We start from the raw sequence: 21,588 nt of genomic DNA on the forward strand, positions 1-21,588 counted from the left end.
GCATATTGTACAAATAAAAAGAACTTATATTTACTATTTTATTGAATCGTGTTTAGCTGCCGCATCTTGACTGTAAAATACACATGTCATTCATAGAATAACTCAATGATTTTAATTAGAAACATCTATGGTCGTTCAGTCATGTTTAGAATGGGACCTTATACGGAGAGCACTATGGTACCGTGGTATGTTAATTGATGGCCTTTTTTGGCTTCAGTATATTTTTTGTAACAGAATATGCTGTCACTACAGTTTCAGCAGACGACATTCACTTGTGGGAACATGAAATTGTAAATTTAACCGTTAAATATGGGAGTAAAATAAAGAAGTTTTTTCAGCACACACAGGCAGCTTTGGATTTTCCTATCAATGACAGAATTTATTTGAAATGAAAAAATTTCTAACAATTTCTTTCCAAATTCACAAAAAGCAGCACTTCCACTTTCACTTTAACGGTGGAAACAGTATTTGGTGGCATTCAATGTGTAAAGAAACAATTTTTCTGATTACATCGGAATGGGCAAGGACGCGGTACCCGCGGGAAGTACTATAAGTGCAAGTTACCGTCCACATCCCATAGCACGGGTTTTAGCAGATTACAACATTTAAACACGAAAATGGTGAAATTTCGAAGCCAGAACTCCCTGCTCTCGAGTTCGACACATAACCAGTTATGCCGTCTCAATGGATGCCAAAAAAAGACTGTAGGTCTATATGCATGAATATATATAGTGTCATTATTTTCTGCGATCTGCAAGCAAATCGTGACTATATTGTGGTGCACTGGCACACCGTACCAACAAGTCACGGTTTAATATGGGCGAGGGTCACGAGCAATACAAATTACTAAGGGATTGAACATTTTGTAACATCATAGAATAAAGTATAACATTGAGAATAATAAGCTACATTACCTCATTAAATAGAAAGCAATATATGTTCATTTTAACCTGGAAGTTATGTTACAAGTCGACTTGGCTTTATAGAAACTAAATAGTTTGCAGGATTGAAAATAAATTTGAAAAAATATAAAGTTCAACACAATCCGAAATAAATTTTATTTTAAGCTGGAAAGACTTGACGAACAAGCATACATGTACCAAACATCACTATATATCTATTTACATGCGGTTTGCAATTCATGTTATTATCAAGTGTAGGTATATTGTGCTCCTGTTAGTTCACGAACAAGAAAGAAAACAACAAATGAAACTTACGGTACAAAAACTGCCATAAGCTGTAACATATAATTATAGGGATTTTCAAGTATGACACAAGTAAACAACAATTATATTAAGTCAAAATCAGTTTAAATGGGCCAGACGTAGACCATATGTCGGCTATTTTGAAAACAGTATGTCATCATTTAAATCGCGGTAAATGGTGTTACGCTATAGTTTTTTTCATGTTTCAGTTAAAATTTCTACATGGTATACTGCTCAATTTTAAATATTAAAACTATCTTTACTTTGTTACTCAAAACTTATTTTTTAACAAACAAGAACAATTAGAAAATGATGATTGTTTTAGACGTATGCACAAATTTAATGGACTCTTGTTGCTTTTTGTAGAAATTTGTTGTTCTTTTTTACGTAAAATCTAGAGATTTAAAATATTTTGCATAAAAACTTTGTTGTTTATTTGTATGTATAAATCATGTCAATTCTGATCAATTTTAACACTGGTCACGTGAATATATGCCATTTCGATGAAATAATTAAGTGATGACGAGGAATTAGTGGTGTTGAGTATATATACTAAGGCTCCACTTCTTTTTTCGCTGGAAAAGGTCATTTCATTTGACTCTGCTTTCAATGGTCATCGTATGAAAAAGAATAACTAGAACACCATTGCCAATAACAGTTAATGCTTTTGTGTTGCCTTATTTGTCTAGATGCCGTCCTGCATTCATTATCAACAATTTTGATAAAGACATTTCAGACATCATTTCTTATAGAGGCTTGTAATAGTTCAAAGCGTTTTCTTACAAACGTTATATTCCCGTAACAAAATTGTCTTATATGTATACAGTATCCATATTGGAAATAATTATATAACAAGAGCACCGCTGAGGCAATATACGCTAAAATGAAAATTATTTGAGAAATAAAAAATAATCATAATTAATACAACTTTAGTAGAAGGCTACAAATTGATGTTATTAATGCCAAATATCAAAGTTCTGGGCTAGTTGGGTGGTTCCAATATTCCTACTTGAATAATGTTGAATCACCCTTAGGATATGTTGCCTGCTTTTTAAATTTGTCTCTTGACGTCTTATCTGTGATATGCAGGCTTAATAACCTCTGATCCCCTTTCAAAATTCCATTTTAATTAGTTCCGCCCATTGCTTTCTCGTTTAGGGCACACGCTTTTTATTACTTGGGGACCATACGCCGCTTTTTATGGAATGGCACGGAAGTGTCACATTGAAGGTTCCATGATAACCGCTGCGGATGTATCAAAATTCAAAATTGTACTACTTCATGTTTAAATGTTGAATTCTGCTTAAGCCGGTGCTATTTTTTTATAGTGTAGGAGTAAATAATTTCAAGGTATGTTTATAAAATAGAGAAAAACTGAATCCCTAAAGAAAGTCCAACACAACAAAATTGAAAATGTTGCAGGCTCGGTTTGATTGAGCCTGTTCATGGACGGTACTGGAAAGTGCAATTTACCGTCCACGCCCTCTAGCACCGGCTTAAGCAGAATTCAACATTTAACACGAAAATGGTGAAATTTTTAATTATAAGTCGACATTACCTAAGAGATCCCCAGGATGGGCCAATTTTCACCCCAGTGTCATAATTTATAAAACTTTTGTAGATGTCAAATAAGCAATGCTACATGCTAAATATCTAAGTTCTATGTATTATAGTTTCACATAATGTGGCTATAAAAATTAATGTGTTTCCCATATAAAATCTATATTAATCAAGTAACCCCCGGGGCGGGACCATTGTTTAGAAGAAGCCCACACCTGCGTTCTGCACATCGTCTTATTATAAGTAACATTTCTGCAAAATAGTTTATATTTTCTTCTATCGGTTCAAAAGATAGAGAGCGGTCACAAAAGTTTGAAATTCATACACAATCACTACATGTGACTTTGACTTGGGAGAAGGTCATACCTGCCAAACCTGCATGTGCAAATCTTCTTATCATGAATTTACTTCCATCGGCTCAAAAGCTTCAGAGCAGAAACGAAATTGCTAACAGACGGACAAACGGACTTTTAGGTATATACAAACATACGCCGTAATTTTTTTCAGGCTTATAAAAATGTATTTTCGTGTATAGAAAACAGAACAATTCATGCATATAGTAAAAATTTTAATAATATGTGAAAGCATTTTGTATTAGAAAAATCAAACAACAGCATTCTCACAAACACAAAAAGATACATGTAAGATCGTATTGGCAAAAACAATTTGTTCTATTGATGTTTTGTACTTTTTCAATTTATATTCTGCTTTTGAAAAGAGTGGGCTAATACTGTATATTTGGATGGGATACATGAATTCAGTGCAGAGCTGTGTATTAAGTAACATTTTATCACATTTTACAAGTTCTTTTTAATTACTAGTACAGTAACTGTATTACAAGTTATTCCAAAGTAGAGGTCCACTAGGCATACACAATATTTAGGCTCTGAGTGTTGTAGTTTAAAACCAGAATATTTCAACAAGCTTTTTCTTTATAAGTCTACATGAACTAAGTGACCACAGGGAGAATGCCTCTATTGCATGATTCAGAGCCATACTGTCAAGGATTACAAGTTATGCTAGATGCAAAATATCTTAGCTCTGAACATTGTAATTTTTTGAGGCGAGATTTCTCAGGTTTGCTTTTTAAAATCTTTTATAAGCCCTTATGACCTACTTAATAATCCACCAGACTGGAACTATTTATAGAACTATTGTAGGGAGCAACTTAAGATTCAAGAGAGTATATTTTGAGATGTTGTTCACGAACGGCAGCCAATTGCCACCACAATAACACACCTCTGAGCACTATATCTGCTCAAGTGAACTAAACAAAAAAAAAACAAAAACAAAATAAAAACAACCAAAAAACAAAATAAACAACAACAACAAAAGACAAATAATAATACAGTTGATTGTAAGTTAATACAGCTACTTCCCTTAAATAAATGTCGATTCGTTCTAAAGTATACAAATATATTGACGGAACATTTTTTTTTTATTTTTAACATTCAATTTAGCTTTCTCCTGACGTTTTGTATTGTTTTTCATTGATTATGACACTGAATTCAAACGCATAAAACATTGTAATTACAAATATCTTAATAAGATGGTAAACATTACCAGCTTCATAATAATTTATATTGTTTTTTCTTCTTCAAATATTGTACAAAAGACATATTAATTACTTATGTTATGATTATTAGAATACAATACCCCTCAGGGTATGAGATTACACACCTTACCCAATTGTGAAGAAAAAGTACAGATTAAAAATAAGATTAAAGTTATCAAAATACATTTGCATAGAACTCAAATAATTTTCAGACAAGAAAAAACCCATTACCTTTATAAATATATATCCCGAGTCTAATAAATATAATTAACTAACTAACTATTATTCTTTCCAAAAAATGTTTTACATATCTCTTTTGACTAAAAATCTTACATGGCTTTGTAACCTACACTACAAATAACAACACATTTGTTAGTTAGAAATGTTGTTATCTGATATGCTAAATATATTTATTTCACACCTATCAAAATGCAACCAATTTCAGCCTTTGCACCTTGTGATCTTTAAATCTAAACCACTATTGGATCCAATATCATCAATTTAAACTCGTTTTCTTTCTACGAATCCAAAAGGTCCGTATCAAATGCATAGTCGTACTCAATTTAGCCTCGTTTTCATTTTCCGAGTAAGATAATCCATATTAAAACAATATTGTACGCTACCTATCCTTTCTTTCATCTTTCGAGTTCAATAGCTCCATATTAAACCATATTGGCCAAGATGTAGCTGTATATTTGATATTATACAATAACACCATTGACTTTGAGTGTTTTTTCTTGAAAGAAGTGGTGGCGTAAATTAGTATTTATTACACACTGTTGGATGTAATATCTACTTTTCGGGATTCGTAGTCAAACCTATATTGGACAAAACACTAGCAGCACGTCCTAAACAGGTTTTACAGTTGTATACTCTTCAAAAGAATTTAGTTTAGTTCTCAACATTGAATAATTACATCATATCATTTCACAGCTTATGACATGTAACGATTGAAGTTTCAGCGTTTGCGCCATGTAATCTCCCAATATAAACCAGTATTGGATCCAAAATTAGCGATTTAGCCTCGTTTTGTTTCTTTTTTTTCGAGTACAAAAATCCATATAAAGTCTATTTTTGTGCTCAATATTTGGCCCTTGTCTCTATTTTCCAGATCTAAAAATCTCACATCAAATCACATCAAATTGTTCTCCTTCTAGTAAGTCCAAAAATTAAGCAAGTCCAAAAATCCATATCAAATCCTTACTGATCATTGTACTAGATGTTCAGCCAAAATGTAAATAATGATGGTGTGAAATAAAGATTTCATTATAAATTCTTGAATACAATAATGATTTTATTTGACTCGCACAAAGCTGTCAAGACTTATATAAGCATGATAAGACTCGGCTAGCTCCTCGTCCAAAATCAGGTTGCCAGCTGTTTGTTCGTCCAATAGAATTCACTGTTATATCCAACAATGTATTAAAATCTTATAAAATCCGTAATAAGAGTTTTCCTTTTTGTAAAAAGTACACTACCTTTACAATGAATGCACACATACATTCCAAAGGCGTTCGGCACATTTGCCATGCTAATTATGGTCAAATTATCATAAAATAATTACCCCTTGATAATCAAGAACAAAATTGCTATCGAGCACCGGTTTACTATGGCAAATGTGTCAAATTCCTGTGATAAATTCTAATTATAATTGAAAAATAATGTTATAATATAGGATTCACTATCATCATGTTTTTATGATAAAATTCACCTTATCATCAAATAAGCAGGTCATTAAATGAAATAAAAACACACTAGGATATATCATTATCGTCGTTTTCATTTTTATAAAAAAAAGAACACCCCTATGCATTTATCTTTTATAGAAATATACACTTATACATTTAAATCAAAGTTATCAAATTATAAAGTGAAGGATTCACCTTTATCACATTATAATGACAAAGTACACCCCCTTGTTTGTTATAGTTTTCTTGATAATAAATTACACCAAAAGTTTAAATCAATTTTATCAAAAAAATTAATATAAGTTTTACCTTTATCATCTTCAAATGACAACGTACACCCCTATGTTTGAATATGAAAATTAGTATAAGATCCACCTTTATATGACAATAAAGTACACCCCTATGTTTAAATATGAAAATTAGTATAGGACCCACCTTTTTATGATAATAAAGTACACCCCTATGTTTAAATATGAAAATTAGTATAGGATCCACCTGTATATGATAATAAAGTACACCCTTATGTTTAAATATGAAAATAAGTATAGGATCCACCTTTATATGATAATGAAGTACACCCCTATGTTGAAATATGAAAATTACTATAAGATCCACCTTTATATGATAATAAAGTAAACCCTTATGTTGAAATATGAAAATTAGTATAAGATCCACCTTTATATGATAATAAAGTACACCCCTATGTTTAAATATAAAAATTAGTACAGGATCCACCTTTTTATAAAATAATAAAGTACACCCCTATGTTTAAATATGAAAATTAGTTTAGAATCCACCTTTATATGATAATGAAGTACACCCCTATGTTGAAATATGAAAATAGTATAAGATCCACCTTTATATGATAATAAAGTAAACCCCTATGTTGAAATGTGAAAATTCGTATTGGATCCACCTTTATATGACAATAAAGTACACCCCTATGTTTAAATATGAAAATTAGTGTAGGATCTACATTTATATGGATATAAAGTACACCCCTATGTTTAAATATGAAAATTAATATAGGATCCACCTTTATATGGTAATAAAGTACACCCCTATGTTTAAATATGAAAATTAGTGTAGGATCCACCTTTATATGATAATAAAGTACACCCCTATGTTGAAATATGAAAATTAGTGTAGGATCCACATTTATATGGATATAAAGTACACCCCTATGTTTAAATATGAAAATTAGTATAGGATCCACCTTTATATGGTAATAAAGTACACCCCTATGTTTAGATATGAAAATTAGTATAGGATCCACCTTTATATGGTAATAAAGTCCACCCCTATGTTTAAATATGAAAATTAGTATAGGATACACCTTTATATGATAATAAAGTAAATCCCTACGTTGAAATATGAAAATTAGTATAGGATCCAACTTTATATGATAATAAAGTACACCCCTACGTTTAAATATGGAAATAAGTGTAGGATCCACCTTTATATGGTAATAAAGTACACCCCTATTTTTAAACATTTAAATTAGTGTAGGATACAACTTTATATAGTAATTCAATTATTAATTAAAGGGTTCGCCTTTATTATCTTCAATAATAAAGTATACCCCTATGTAAGAATATAAATCAAATACAAAAAGTACAAGGTTCACCTTTATCCAAAATTATACTATTTACATGTTACAATTACAATAATGGAATAAATTTCCAAATTATACTATTTTCATGTAACATACATGAAATAAATATGCAAATATACTTGTTACACGGTACATAATGACATACATTTTCAAAATATACTATTTACACGGTACATATTGATATAAATATGCAAAATATACTGTTTACACGGTACATACTGACATAAGTTACCAAAACATACTATTTAGATGTTACATAATGATATACATTTTCAAAATATACTATTTACACGGTACATATTGATATAAATTTGCAAATTATAGTGTTTACACAGTACATAATGACATAAGTTACCAAAACATACTATTTACATGTTACATAATGACATAAACTTGCAAAACATACTATTTACACGGTACATGACATAAATTTGCAAAATATACTATTTACATGTTACATAATGACATTAATTTGCAAACTATACTCGTAACACCGTACAGAATGACATAAATTTGCAAAAAATACTATTTACACTGTACAAAATGGCATATATTTCTAAAATAAACTAAGTATTTACATGTAACAAAATGACATTAATTTGCAAACTATACTCTTTACATGTTACATTATAAATGACATAAATTTGCAAAATAAACTATTTACATGCTACATAATAACATACATTTGCAAAACATACTATTAACATGTTACCGAATGACATACATTTGCAAAATACACTGTTTACACGGTACATAATGACATAAATTTGCAAAATAAACTATTTACATATTAAATACATTATTAAAGCTGTGTACTTTACATACATTATTAAAGCTGTGTACTATATATTCCTAATCACATTCATGTAAATAAAGAGCAATACGCATGTATTTAATAATAAATTTTACCAGCAAAGGAAGAAAAAACACTTAAATGTCCCTTTTTTAAAATGTCAAGGCGTAGCCAAAAGAAACGCTCGAATGTTTATCAATGGCTAAAACATAGATGGTATATATGAATACCAATATCTCATGAAATTATATGTGTATCAATATATGATTGTAAATATGTGAGTATCTATATATTAGAGTGAATTCATGAATGTCTGCATCGGAGTACAGATATACGAGTGTCATCATATGACTTTCGATATAAAACTATTTTGATATAAGAGTGTCAATATATAATTTTCCACATATGAGTGTCAGTATATGGCTGTCAATATATGAGTGTCAATATACAAATGTAAATATATGAACGTAAGTATATAACTGTCAATATATGAGTGTCAGTATAAAACTGTCAATAAATGAGTGTGAGTAAATAAGTTTTAGTATATGAGTGTCAATATATGGGTCACAACATGTGAGTGTCAGTATAATAATTGCCGAAAAATGAGTGTTAATATAAAATTGTGGATATGAGTGTCAATATATGATTTCAAATATATGAGTGTCATGTACAAATGACATTAATGTAGTTTGTGTGTTCTGTATAAAAATAAGCGGCAAGTTTAACAAATTATTTAATACAGCTGAGAAGTAAGCAGTTCATCATTAAGTTAGCTTTTTGAACACCTTAGCAAAAATTTAAAAAAGTTATTAAGCAATGTATGATTGCTTCATGTTTATTAAAAGAAAATATATGTGAAAAAGATCTAAGTATGCATTATTTCTATGCATGTGTGGATTAAGCAAAGAGAATGTGTGGATTAGACAAAAAGGAAAAAAATCAAAATATTTGAGTTAACACATCAACTATTGAAACCACTTATTTTACACACATTATAAATATCATTTTGCATATACAGTTAAACGCTAAAAGTGAAATTTTACGAATGAGAACGAGTATGGCACAGTTTATAGAAAACATTATCCTTAACATTTTACACTAAACCTCACCACGTAAAACATTTTTATCACAAAAAATAGTACGCGTTACATCACGATCGATACATAAACAGTTTTACCAAAAACTTTTACATTAAAATAAAAAAAATATGTACATTTCAATAAACAACAGTGTTCCGTTATCTAATGTGGATCATAAATAACATAAAAAGAATGACTTTAATTCAAAACCATACGTTAAAAAAACAAAGTTATAAAACATAAGTACAGTCAAACTTGTGAATAAAGGCCACCCGAAGTAGCGACCTTTTTAGACAAATGGCCTTTATTCGGACTGTAGTATTTCATCAATAAAGATTTGTCAAAAATATGCTTGTAGATGTGCCCTGAACCAGAAAACAACGGGTGAAACTAAATAAAATTGAATTTGAAAGGGGGCTTTGAAGCCGTTTTCAATATAACTACATTATGTCACTTTAAATTCAACAATTACATTAAATTTACATTATTGAATATTATGCACATTGAATAATTTGACTTAAACTAATCTATAAATACAATATCATGAAGAATATTAGATTATTTCACTTTAACTAATATATGAATACATGTTAAATATCATTTATATAAAATCAGTTGATTAATCATGCTGCTATTTCATACGTTCACTTATAGCACTTCACAAACAGGAAAAACGTTACATATTTGTTTTAGTTTCATTCCGTTGTTTTTTCCTCATTTATTCATTTATTCTAATCTAAAAGCCAAGCACATATACTACATTCACAAAAAGTAATGCATTTGAAAATAAAATCCATTCATCTCTTTTAAACAAAGTAAAACATATACAAATATAAGTTATTCTACTTCAAACAAATCATTTCAATCATCCAATCATCATCATTTTTAAACAATTTCCGTCGAGGCATCCAAGCATACGTACACAGTAAATAAAGTTCTATGCTATGAACTCCTCTACCAAGTTTAAAAGTGTTCCTGTTGTTTTTATAGCAAAGTCAGCATCTTCTTTTTTGAACAAATCGGACGGAATATTTGGTCTGGAAAGAGCGTCTGGATACCGTAACCTGCTATTGTCTCCAAATTTATCTTCCATCAGCCTTGCCTAGTAAGTGAAAAAAATCTATAAACTCTCAAGAAGAGTAGTCACTTTTAACAAAAATAACAAAAATAAAATATATCTTTTAAATTAAAGTAATATAAACATTTCATATTTGCCAGTTGTTTCGGTAACTCGTGAATGTATTGCCTTATAAAACGTCAGTATGACATGGAATTAAGTAAGCTTATCATTAGTTCTCTATATGTATGGTACAACAATACTAAGGTACCCTTTATTCTTAAGAAATTACCAAATAAATCTTATGAAGGCAAACATGGCGCATCAATTTCAACATATTACCGACAGGACGATTCTTCTATATTTCTGTTCTTTGGTAATTTGTTAAGGTTGAACATTGATCATATTTCTATTTCTTGTCATATAATGTATATGATATAAGGCAACAAACTTCCAAAGTTGTAACAAAAACTCAAAAACCCCAACAAAGTTTCAAAAACTTTGGTGTGGCGCCATACATTTCCGAGCATATGCAGTTTAAATGTTTTGAAATACATGTTTATTATGTTATACAAAACGACAGATAATTATGGAAAACGAAGACCTGACGATAGAAACAGATAAATATCCCCAACCCCTAAAGATGGACCTAGTTTAAGTACACGACCTTTCAATTATAACAAATGCATGATACTTCGGTATATATATATATATATATATATATATATATATATATATATATATATATATATATATATATATATATATATATATATATATATATATATATATATAATATATATATATATATATAATTTATATATATTGTTAATTAATTGTAGATCGGATGCATTGCGTACTGCTGAATATTATGTTAATGGTATCGTGATTTAGACAAAACATGTTTACCTGTTTACGCATATCATCATCGAGAGCCAGTAATGACAGTCTATGACTAGAACTTCCTCTAGGTACATTGTCTGCATCTCTTGCATAGTATGTCGATTTTAATGCCTTTTCACACGACTGGAGATGTTCAAAAATGTTTAAAAATACAGTTTTTATAACAGTTTATGCTATGTTTTTATGCTATGTTTGAAAGACATGTTCAGAATAAGACATAAAATTGAATTAATTCTGTTAATGAAATACGTAAAATAGAAAAAATTGAAAAAAGAAAAAAGTTGAAAGCTTTTTTTAAAAAGTAAGATAGTGATGTTGAGTATACACTTTTTCATTCAATATTTAATAAATATCTAATAATTGTTCAGTGATATCTCTACATACGGTTTATGCTACATATAATAAAAATGGCTCTGCAATAAATACTAAATTAGAACTTCTGACATGACTTTTAGATTTTCAAAACACTCTTATTTTTAAACATTTAAAGATCCTGTATGTTTTAATGGAGGTTGCATACCACACTTAAGTGAACTTATATACATGTATATGTATATAATTATGCTTATAAAACAATTTTTAAACATCGAAGAATATGTAAAATATGTACTGCAAATATTTGTACATTTCTTATGTAATCATTAAAATATTTGCATTCATTTCTTATTGAAAATGTTACTTAGATTTTATAGAAAATAAGTTTTTTATTTTCTCCCTTTATTAACATGAAATGTTAAATTCTTATATTAATAATGCTTTTTGAACATACAAAATTATTAAATCTAAATTTGAACATCATATTTATGATATAAAACCATAAAAATTTGTGTTACATGATCTCTAATATAAGAAAAAAATTACCTGATGACAAGTGTAACAAATCCAATTAAATCCGTCAACATCTTCAGCTACCACTGCGAATGATTTTGCAGCTAAGAAATCGCATTTTGCCTGCCGAAACCACCTTTTAGCCTCCGTTATATCCTGTCGTTTGGAGCGCTGTACCTGTGCATGACAAAACAACCCTTGCCTGCTTTTATATGAATGTCTATATTCCTTTATGTTGTCATCATACGCCTGAACATAAGCCTTCGCTCTTGTCGTTATGTTTGTATAGTAAAACGATGATAATGACATATTTGAAGGACCTCTAACAATATCTGTCCTAACATTCGTGGCGGGTACTTCTTCGTTTTCAAGTCGACTTAAAACAATTTTGATATAATTAAATACTTCAGAACAGTAATCACGGTTAACTAAATTTCTGTCTGGATACCATTTTAAGTAAAGGCGACGAATCACACGTTTTTTATCTTCTTCAGATAGTTGCCATGCTTCGAGTAATTCTTCTCGTATTCGTCTGCAATTTTCATCAACTGGAAAGGCAAATATAGGCTCACCACTACACCGATCGATGACATTGCCAACATCTTCCTTTTGGCGGACAAATCTAAATAAACGGTAAATTGGAATCGTTTCTTCTTGAATATCGGGATTACCTGTGTCAACAAGGTAAATATGCGACAGGTTGCTGCAATTTGGCGGAGACAAATCGCGTATGATATGTACGTAAATGTATACAGGATCACGATTGCTATCTTTATCGTTTGCTGTATCATCAAGATCCAATACAACACTCTCAAATTCATAATCTTTAAAGGGGTATATTCCCTGCTCTAAAAAAGGGAAAAATATTTTATCAACGGCTGTTCCGGGTTTCGGGAAATGGTCACGCATTTCTGCAATTGGTACATCAAACTGATCTATGCCTAAATCATCAAGAACAGATTGAATATTCATAGGATTTTCAATTTCCTGAAGCATTTGAGTTATAATTAAAACAGATTTATCGCCGAGCCCAGATGAGCAGGATAAAATGAGTTTGGTCAGCCCGGGAATCAGTTTGTTCAAAACAAGCTTCTTAGAGTTGATGTCATCTTTGAAGTAAAATACTTTCTTTTGGTCGTTAGATTTTATATAAAAGTACAACTCTTTGTCAGTGTTAGGAATGAGACGCTTTTTGAAATACAAAACAGTTTTTAAATCCTTTACTTCACAAACTTTAATGCCATTGAGTTGAAGATACAATTCTTCAAACCACTTATCGCAGTCTCGTTTATCGTTGGTTCTTGAGTGAAACTTTAAAAGCCTACTGAGTCCGTTCAATAGATGATCTGAGTGCAGAAAAGTCTCTATTTTTCTAACATTTGAACTATTTTCGATTACTTCTATGCTATCAAGACAAATCTGTTCTGTTGTTGCTTCTGTAAGTAGAACAGGTCTTATATACCCTGGTAGATTGCAAATAGCAGCAGCCTCTGTACAGCCCAATTGTATTTTCAAATTATGAAATCCAGAAAAATACGTTATTTCGTAATTTCCTGAGAGTCTTTTCTCGTATGAATAACGATCCGATACCACTAAATCTTTAGCACTCATCAGAACCATATCTCTACTTGGGAGATACAAGCATTTGCAATTGTCCACATTTTGCTTTGGCGTACAATTTGATATAAACAAATGCTCAATTGCCTTTCTAGCTATATTAAGTTCTTTCAACATCATTGGTTTTCCCTTTGTCTCATTCTTCAAAGTTTCCAAGACTCTAGCATAGTGATCAAAACCTACAGTTTCCTTGCACCCGAGACATTTAAATAAGTCAAAATATTTTCCGTAATATACAGGGGCAGCATATAGGTAAGGTTTTATCTGATAATATTTTGGTAATTCAATAACAACATCATTGATAGTAACAAGTTCGCCATCGTCTGGCAGGTAGATAATTGGAGTGTTAGAAAGACGTGATTTCAACTTATCATCAAAGTCTCCATTCTTGGCAAAGTATTTGTATATTTTTGTCATTTGTTGTATAATAAATTTATTTGCTATATCATTATCTGTGCTTTTAAGAAGACCTTTAAAACTGTCACAAACGTTCTGACAATGAAGTATAACTTTTTCTAGTGGTGGACGTCGATAAAATTTTGCAAGTTTTGCAAACCCCTTTTCTAAAACTGTATACTTTTCGTTACCTAAAATTAATTGACTGCTTGCCCAAAAAAAGGATTGTTGTTTTTTCAGATACCGTGTTCTCAAAGTGTATCAGATTTTGCCCTTCATCAAATTGACGAAAAATGTGTTTCTGAAAATTTGATACTTTGTATGGTAAAATAAATCTAACTGTTTTCAAGTTGTCGAGTGTCTCTGTCTGCCAGCCTTTTCCTTTGTTTAACTGAAAACATTTCAAAAGTATTTCCGATTTATGTTTTATGTCACTATTTATTTGGTGAACACTTTCTCTCTGTATTTCGAGAGCAAATCGTAGCAACATTTCATCGTCAACTTTAGTTTTTAAATCAAGAAGTGTCAAAAAGCTGTACCACTTGGTCGTAAGAAATGGACTTGGCGGGAAATAGTCCTCACCTAGCATAGAAGCAAATACGTCATTATTTGGACTGAACAATTCCCGTGCTCGTTTAATTTTAAGACCGACTCGGATAAATGGAATACATTTTAGTTTCTCAATGATACGTTGTTCTACAGGCGATCTTACTTTTTTATTGATAATTTTTTCCCGCAGGAAATCTATGTGAAACGCAACCAATTTAGGAGCATTGGCATGCCACACAAGGCACAAAGCTAAAAAAACATACCAATAAGTCCTCAGGAAAGGGTATACAGTGGCCACCAAAAACACAAAAAAAACAAAACAAAAAACAACAAAAAAAAACAAAAAAAAATCAAGCAAAAACAAAATAAAAGTCAAAAAATTATATGAAATTGCATACAAATCGGAAATAGTATTTCTGTACAACGGACAACTACTCTGAATCTCTTGAGAAGTGCTTTTTGTTACACTTAAATCAGCCCATTCCCTGTACCGCCATCCAGGGGGAATTTCTTTGGGAAGAACGATCACTTTCATTTCTGTCAATAACGGATGTGAAGGGGAAAATTTGCTGAGTAAGAAAGATTGGCAATGATTTAAATTTCCTCTTGAAGTTGTTTAGTATCTTAATTATTTTTTTCAGTTACTGAAAATATGCTCTTTTCAAAATATTGGGGCAAAATATTTTTGGGGACGGGTGGAAGTTAAACGGTTTTTTCTTTGATATTTTTTGTTGAAAAGTGAAACAAGAAAACTCAAAAAATAAGACATTTGGGGAAATTGGGGGGTTTGCTACTTTGTGTTTTTATCATCCCCTTTTCAAATATCGGATATTTACAAAGTTTTTTAAAGTCTTAAAAACCCTAATTCAGGTAAAAACAAGTTTTGGGGGTGATTTTCCCAACCCCTTTTTTGAAATTATGTTTATGTATATGTATCCCTAAAAGAACTTTTTAAAAATGCCCAAATGTCCCTTGTTTTAACTTCATTTTCTATAGCAAATCTTAGACTCGTATATGGTAAGAAAGACCAGTCCCTTAACATTTTGAGATTTCCTAAAAACTTTGCAGAATCAATAATCATGTTTACATTTTCATGATCAACAAATGTATTTTCATCAATTTTCACTAGAGATTCTGACACAAGGAAATCATAAAACATGCATAACCATCCGTGCGATATATTCTTGTTATCATTACACGTATTGGATAGTTCTACCTCATTCCCTTGAGCAAATATATCCTTATTCTTATTTTCCGGTAGCATTTCGACAAATTCCTTCATTTGCAAATACTTAAAACAGAGTGATTCTGTCGCACTTTTATCTTGAAATAGGTCAAGAATATCCGCATGAATGAAATATTTAGCTGACCGAGGAAGCAATTTTGCAAACTCCGAAACGTAGACTGGGTATTCTTTTGTACAATATCTCAAAACTGAATCAGCTGTTAATAGAATTGGGAGTCCCTCTATCCGCTGGAAAAATTCTCGGTCTCTCTGCAAGAAAGTAATCAGTTCTTTCAAATAAACTGGAGAAATATATTTTGTTTTACAGATATCGGTATTAACATTTCCTAGTAAATGCACTTTGTCTGGTTCAGAAATATTTTTGAAATGATTAATAACCAAATATGGGGTAGAGATTGGAATGCGTGGATTTATTGTCTTGATAAAACGCCAAATTTTGGATGGAGTGCTCACAAGTTTCAGTCCAAAGGATTTCAACATACTTTCCAACAGCTTCGGTTTCAAATTAAGTAATGAATCAGGCACATAATAGTGGATGTTGTTAAATACTCCTGATTCAAAATCATGTACCGAATCGTTAGACACATAACACCATAAGATATGAAATCTTAATCCTGATCCTTTAAGAAGATAGTCTGCAGGTGGTGTTAATTCACATTTTGTGTCCAAGATGCATGGAAATAGTCTTTTCTTTTCATCCAGTACTTCTTTGTAAAATTTATGAATCAAATTATTCCAGAACTCTCCATACGTATTATTTAGAACGGGGAATATCCTGTGATAAGAATCAACTATAGACACGATCTCTTTCCATGTTTTTGCATGGCTTACAGCTTCTTCAATATCTGATTGAAGGTGAAAAAGCCCAGTTATCCAAGCTGGAATGATATTGTTAATTGCAATGCAATCATTCCATTTTCTTTTATGTCCTTCTTTGCCAATATTTAGCCTTACCTCGTGGTCTAAAGCAAAATGACCGTTAACATGCAAAGGGAAACCTGATCGCAAAGGCAATGGCAAAAAGCAAAATACCCGACCATTTATTGATATATCTTTGTTGAAAACATTTTCCTTTTTGTCATCAAGAGGTAAAGCTACACCACCTAAAGGTAACTGTCCAATTTCACCAGCTTTTATTTTTGTAATAATCTCATCATCTGCCATTTCTTTAAAACCAAATTTCTGAACAATCATCCAATTTCTAGAAATGTCACAGCTGTCAGAAATTGTCATGTTGTACACTGTTTCAAAAGCATGAGCCTTCAAGTTAAGAACTTTATTATTTTCATTTTGTTTCACTATATAGCGTAGCTTAGAATTAAAATCAAAATGTTTTCGTTTCTCTTCCACTCCAAATCTAACATGTACTGAATATTCTTCACAATACTTGCCACTTGTAATGTTTGATATCTTGATACAACATATATTTTTCAAAAAAAGTAAGGAATCATACATATCGTCTTTAAATGAAAGCAATATCTTGTCCATTCTTTCAATATCAACTATGGTATTGCTTATTTCAGACTTTTCCCTTCTGAGTGGAAAACGGAAGATAGTGCCCTTTCTATCATTTATCAAAATATCAGAACTAAATCCAAGTAAATGATCTGGAAAGTTCCTCTGAACACCGTCAAAAGTAACCATTTGTCCTGGTTCATCCGGACTTGCCTTTGGAACATGTTTGCAAAGAGGATCGAGGAATACTAAAAGGCCACCATGCAAATCTTCGGGCCCTTTTGTAAAAAATGACGGGATGTCTGTTAAATGGTAAACTGCATTGAATCCGACTCCATACTGTCCGGTTTTTGAGGGATCTTGATGTTTGCTTCCTTGCCCGAGATTATGTATTCCTTCAATATCTTTTTCAGTAAAAAAACTATTGTTATAAACACATAACGACGGTCCCTGTAAGGTTTGACAAGAATCACTAAATAACTGCTTTGTTGAATGGTTTCGGTAATCTTTAATAAAGTTTATTTCTGTTGCACCGGCATCGTCTGCATTTTGAAGGAGCTCACTCATTATGCTAGAATCGCAAGGATATGCGTCTAATAGGCCTCTTATACGTGTTCCAAGCTTTTCATTTTGACCAAACGGGATTCCTTTAGATATGTCATGAAAACATCTACTTTGCTTTGTCGAAACACCGAGAAAATGTGCAGCAGATGGTACAATACCATGATGCAATATGTTCATGGAATCAGTTGTAATAAACTGTTTGTTTTCAATTACAAGGTCTTTGGTAGGTATCAACCTGTGTAAAACGTCAGGTGCATATATCAAGTCATGTTTTTCTGATATACTGTCAAATGTTAAGTTTGAACGTTCCATGCTATACTGTAAGTTCTGCAACATTGCATTAGCGTTTTCAATGTCTTTCTCTTTATTCCGACCCCACGATTCCTTAATAAAGTCAAATGCTTCAAGAATATTGTCGATATTGAAATAACTTTTAATTCCTAAAACTTCATAAACAGAATTAAAATGTTCTTTTGCAAACTTTGGGACAATGTTAAGTAACGGCGGAATTTCCGCCTTCACATTAAAAGCTACATTACATGTTTTTACAAGGTTCCTATGAACAAGAACCACTGGAACTTCATTTAATCTTAGAATTGCATTTATGTCCTTATCAGGATGATATTCGTTTCTCAAATACTTTTCAAATTGTTGAAACAGGACATTGTATATGCGCTTTAACTCATTATACTGTGAACGGGTATTTTCGTATCCGGAAGAAATACTTTCCATTTGCCTAACCATTGTTGTAACATTGGTGTCTCTTATTTCTTTTACCTTAAACATTGAAATAATTTGTTCCTTTATTGAGATATCGTTTCCAAATATACTTTCATCTAGTACACATTCCACAGTCCCAACAAAATCACATAATTTTTGTCTGAAGAGATCTTTTGCTTTTCCAAATCTGTGCTCAATAGCAATATCATGATTTTGACTACAAATCTTCATGTCTTTCTGCCGTTCATTTGCTTTCCATGAAAAAGCCCATTTGTTGGGTTTAGGTAAAATTGGAAACATATCTATGTTTGAAATTGAATCCAAAGTATATTTATCTTTTTCTAATCCTTCCAGAACTGTCTCATTTGACATATAGTTAAATAACTTCCTACATCTGTCAGAAACACAAATACAACAGCTCTTAGCAGCTTCTGATATTGAAACACACCGATCTAAAAGAAGGTCGTGGGGTATATACTTAGTAATCATTCCATTCTCAATTAATCTGTTTAGTGTTTGATCCTCTCGAAATCCATGGTTCTTTATTGGAAATCGTTCATCGTCCACATTGAAAAGGTTAGCAATTGTACAATGTGGGTTTATTACTTCTGAAGGTTTACGAAGTTTATTTGAAGGAAGCGTTGGAATGCAACTTGTTTTTTTGATCACTTTATTAACAATCTTATCAGACAAATCTAATGCGTATTTCACCAATTGATTTCTCATGTCAAACTTGTCTAACCAGAATTCATGGTCAATATTACGTAGAACAATAAGACTTATTTCCCGTCCATTTATTGTTTTTGACTCAATATATTCCAACATGTCTTTGTTACTATTTCGTATGTTTTCTAGAACAAGACATGGCATCTCTATTACTATTTTGTTAGACCTTACTGTAAAGTATGAAACGAAACGAAACATTATATCACCGAGTGGTCCGTCCCTCAAAGTCGGATTTAGATATATGACATCTTTGAAGGCAAACCATGTGTTTCTTACGCAAAACACAATTGGATTTGTAGTAACAATGTATTTGTAGAAAGCAAGCTTCAGAGAAATAACTACCTTTTTACTGTTCATTGGCCACAGGTCGTAATACTTGAAGTTGCATTCTAAATCGTTTGGATGAACTGATTCTAGCAAATTAAAGTAAGCATTCACCAAAGAATCTTCCATGAGTGCCTCGTTCCATTTCTTTCTTGATTTATCTTTGTCATCATCAGTGACAGAAACAAACTGACGACGGTCACTTGTTACTGAGAAACATCCATTTATATGAACCGGTAATCCAGTTTCCAAAGGCAACGGCAAAAAGCAAAATACGTGACCTGACCGATAAAAATATTTATCAATGGAGCCAAGACAAGAACATTTTAGGTCTTTTTCATTGCTACAAGGAACCGCTACGGCGGCAACAGGCAACGCGTTGTCTGATTTCTGTTCATTATACATTTTAAGTGAATGTTTGGTACCAGTAGCCCACGAAACAATCCAATTTGTTTTAGAATTAGATGGTAAACTGTCTATTTCTATAAGTGCCCTCACAATGTTCCGAAAATTCTTTTGCTCAAAGGAATATGTATGAATTTTCTTTTAAAATGGACATTTGTTTTCATTCAAATCCGGTACCCGAGGTAAAAACTGGTCCAAAGGAATGAGTTAATTTTTGTTCTGTATCTAGTATATTCCTCTCTTATACCGAAAGAGAAAAATCAGGTATAGTTGAATCACATGCATTTTCTGCCAAGTGATAAATTTGAATTTTCCGTACATTTTGAGTGAAAAGCAACATGTTGCCTGCAGCGTTTATTGTTAATTGAAGAAGATTTAGCATGTCATCACGTGTGTATGATTGACTGAATATTTCGCTTACTTTGGCCTGATCATCTGTGCGTAGGGGAAGCCTGAATAATGTACCCTGGTATCCATTGCTAGGAAAATCTATAACGTTACAATCAAATATACCTTGATAAGGTTTAAACTGATCAAGATGTCGTTTAACTAATGTCTGATTATGTAATGTGTACTTCAGTCCTGTACCTTTCTTGTTGCCAAGATATTTCTCATGCGGATCAAAGAAAACAATATCTGACCCCGTGATAAAACTTGGTAAATCTGTAATGTTATAAACTGAGCAAAATCCTAAACCAAATTTTCCTATTTTTTTCGAATCCTCCAGCTTTGTTCCTTCATTTAATTTTCTAATATTACTGAGATCATCTTTCGTAAACATCTGATCATTGTATACCCAAAGAGCTGGTCCTTGAAAACCTCGCATTCCTTTGCTAAGTACACGTTCTTTTGACTCCCTGTTCAATCTTTCATCGTACAGAAATCTTACCTCAGAAGCTCCTGCATCATCTGCATTCTGTATCAACTCCTTCGGAACAGACAATCCATCGGTATAATTCCTCACGTAACAATGTGTGTAAATTTTTGCTTGTAAGCGCTCTTTTTGACCAAAAATTCCCTGTAAACACCTAATTCCTTTTTTTCCTCCCATCTTAAAACAGCTTTTTCTTGGGTTATAAGGAAAGTGGCACACCTAAGTTCTTCCGGCAAAGAATGAGGGGTAATCTCCATGAACAAAAACAAACATTATCGGTCAAATTCGCTGGGAATGAATTAGGAATCATCAATCATATGTTACATTTACTTACGGGATGAAAGTTGTAGGGGAATTAATAGTTCTATCTCGTCCATAAATCAAAACTCAAGATTGGTGTTATTATTTAAATGTTCAATCCCCCTTGTT

The 21,588-nt window shown here is 31.6% G+C and overlaps 1 protein-coding gene across 1 annotated transcript in view; it reads right to left on the reverse strand.

The window, feature by feature from the left end:
* Window positions 1–3,320: 3,320 nt before the first annotated feature.
* LOC132730146 (sacsin-like) overlaps window positions 3,321–21,588 on the reverse strand; it is a 41,173-nt gene continuing 22,905 nt past the window's right edge. The window contains exons 8-13 of the mRNA XM_060716004.1: window positions 20,533–21,303; window positions 15,794–20,423; window positions 14,750–15,094; window positions 12,317–14,487; window positions 11,462–11,578; window positions 3,321–10,597 (exon numbers count right to left, since the gene is read on the reverse strand). Coding sequence (XP_060571987.1) covers window positions 10,433–10,597; window positions 11,462–11,578; window positions 12,317–14,487; window positions 14,750–15,094; window positions 15,794–20,423; window positions 20,533–21,303 — 8,199 coding nt within the window. The 3' untranslated portion in view covers window positions 3,321–10,432. The remainder of the gene's footprint in view (window positions 10,598–11,461; window positions 11,579–12,316; window positions 14,488–14,749; window positions 15,095–15,793; window positions 20,424–20,532; window positions 21,304–21,588) is intronic.

Source organism: Ruditapes philippinarum, unplaced genomic scaffold, assembly GCF_026571515.1.
Source record: "Ruditapes philippinarum isolate M1 unplaced genomic scaffold, ASM2657151v2 ctg1513_1_1_1_1, whole genome shotgun sequence".
In the NCBI taxonomy this organism is placed as follows: domain Eukaryota; kingdom Metazoa; phylum Mollusca; class Bivalvia; order Venerida; family Veneridae; genus Ruditapes; species Ruditapes philippinarum.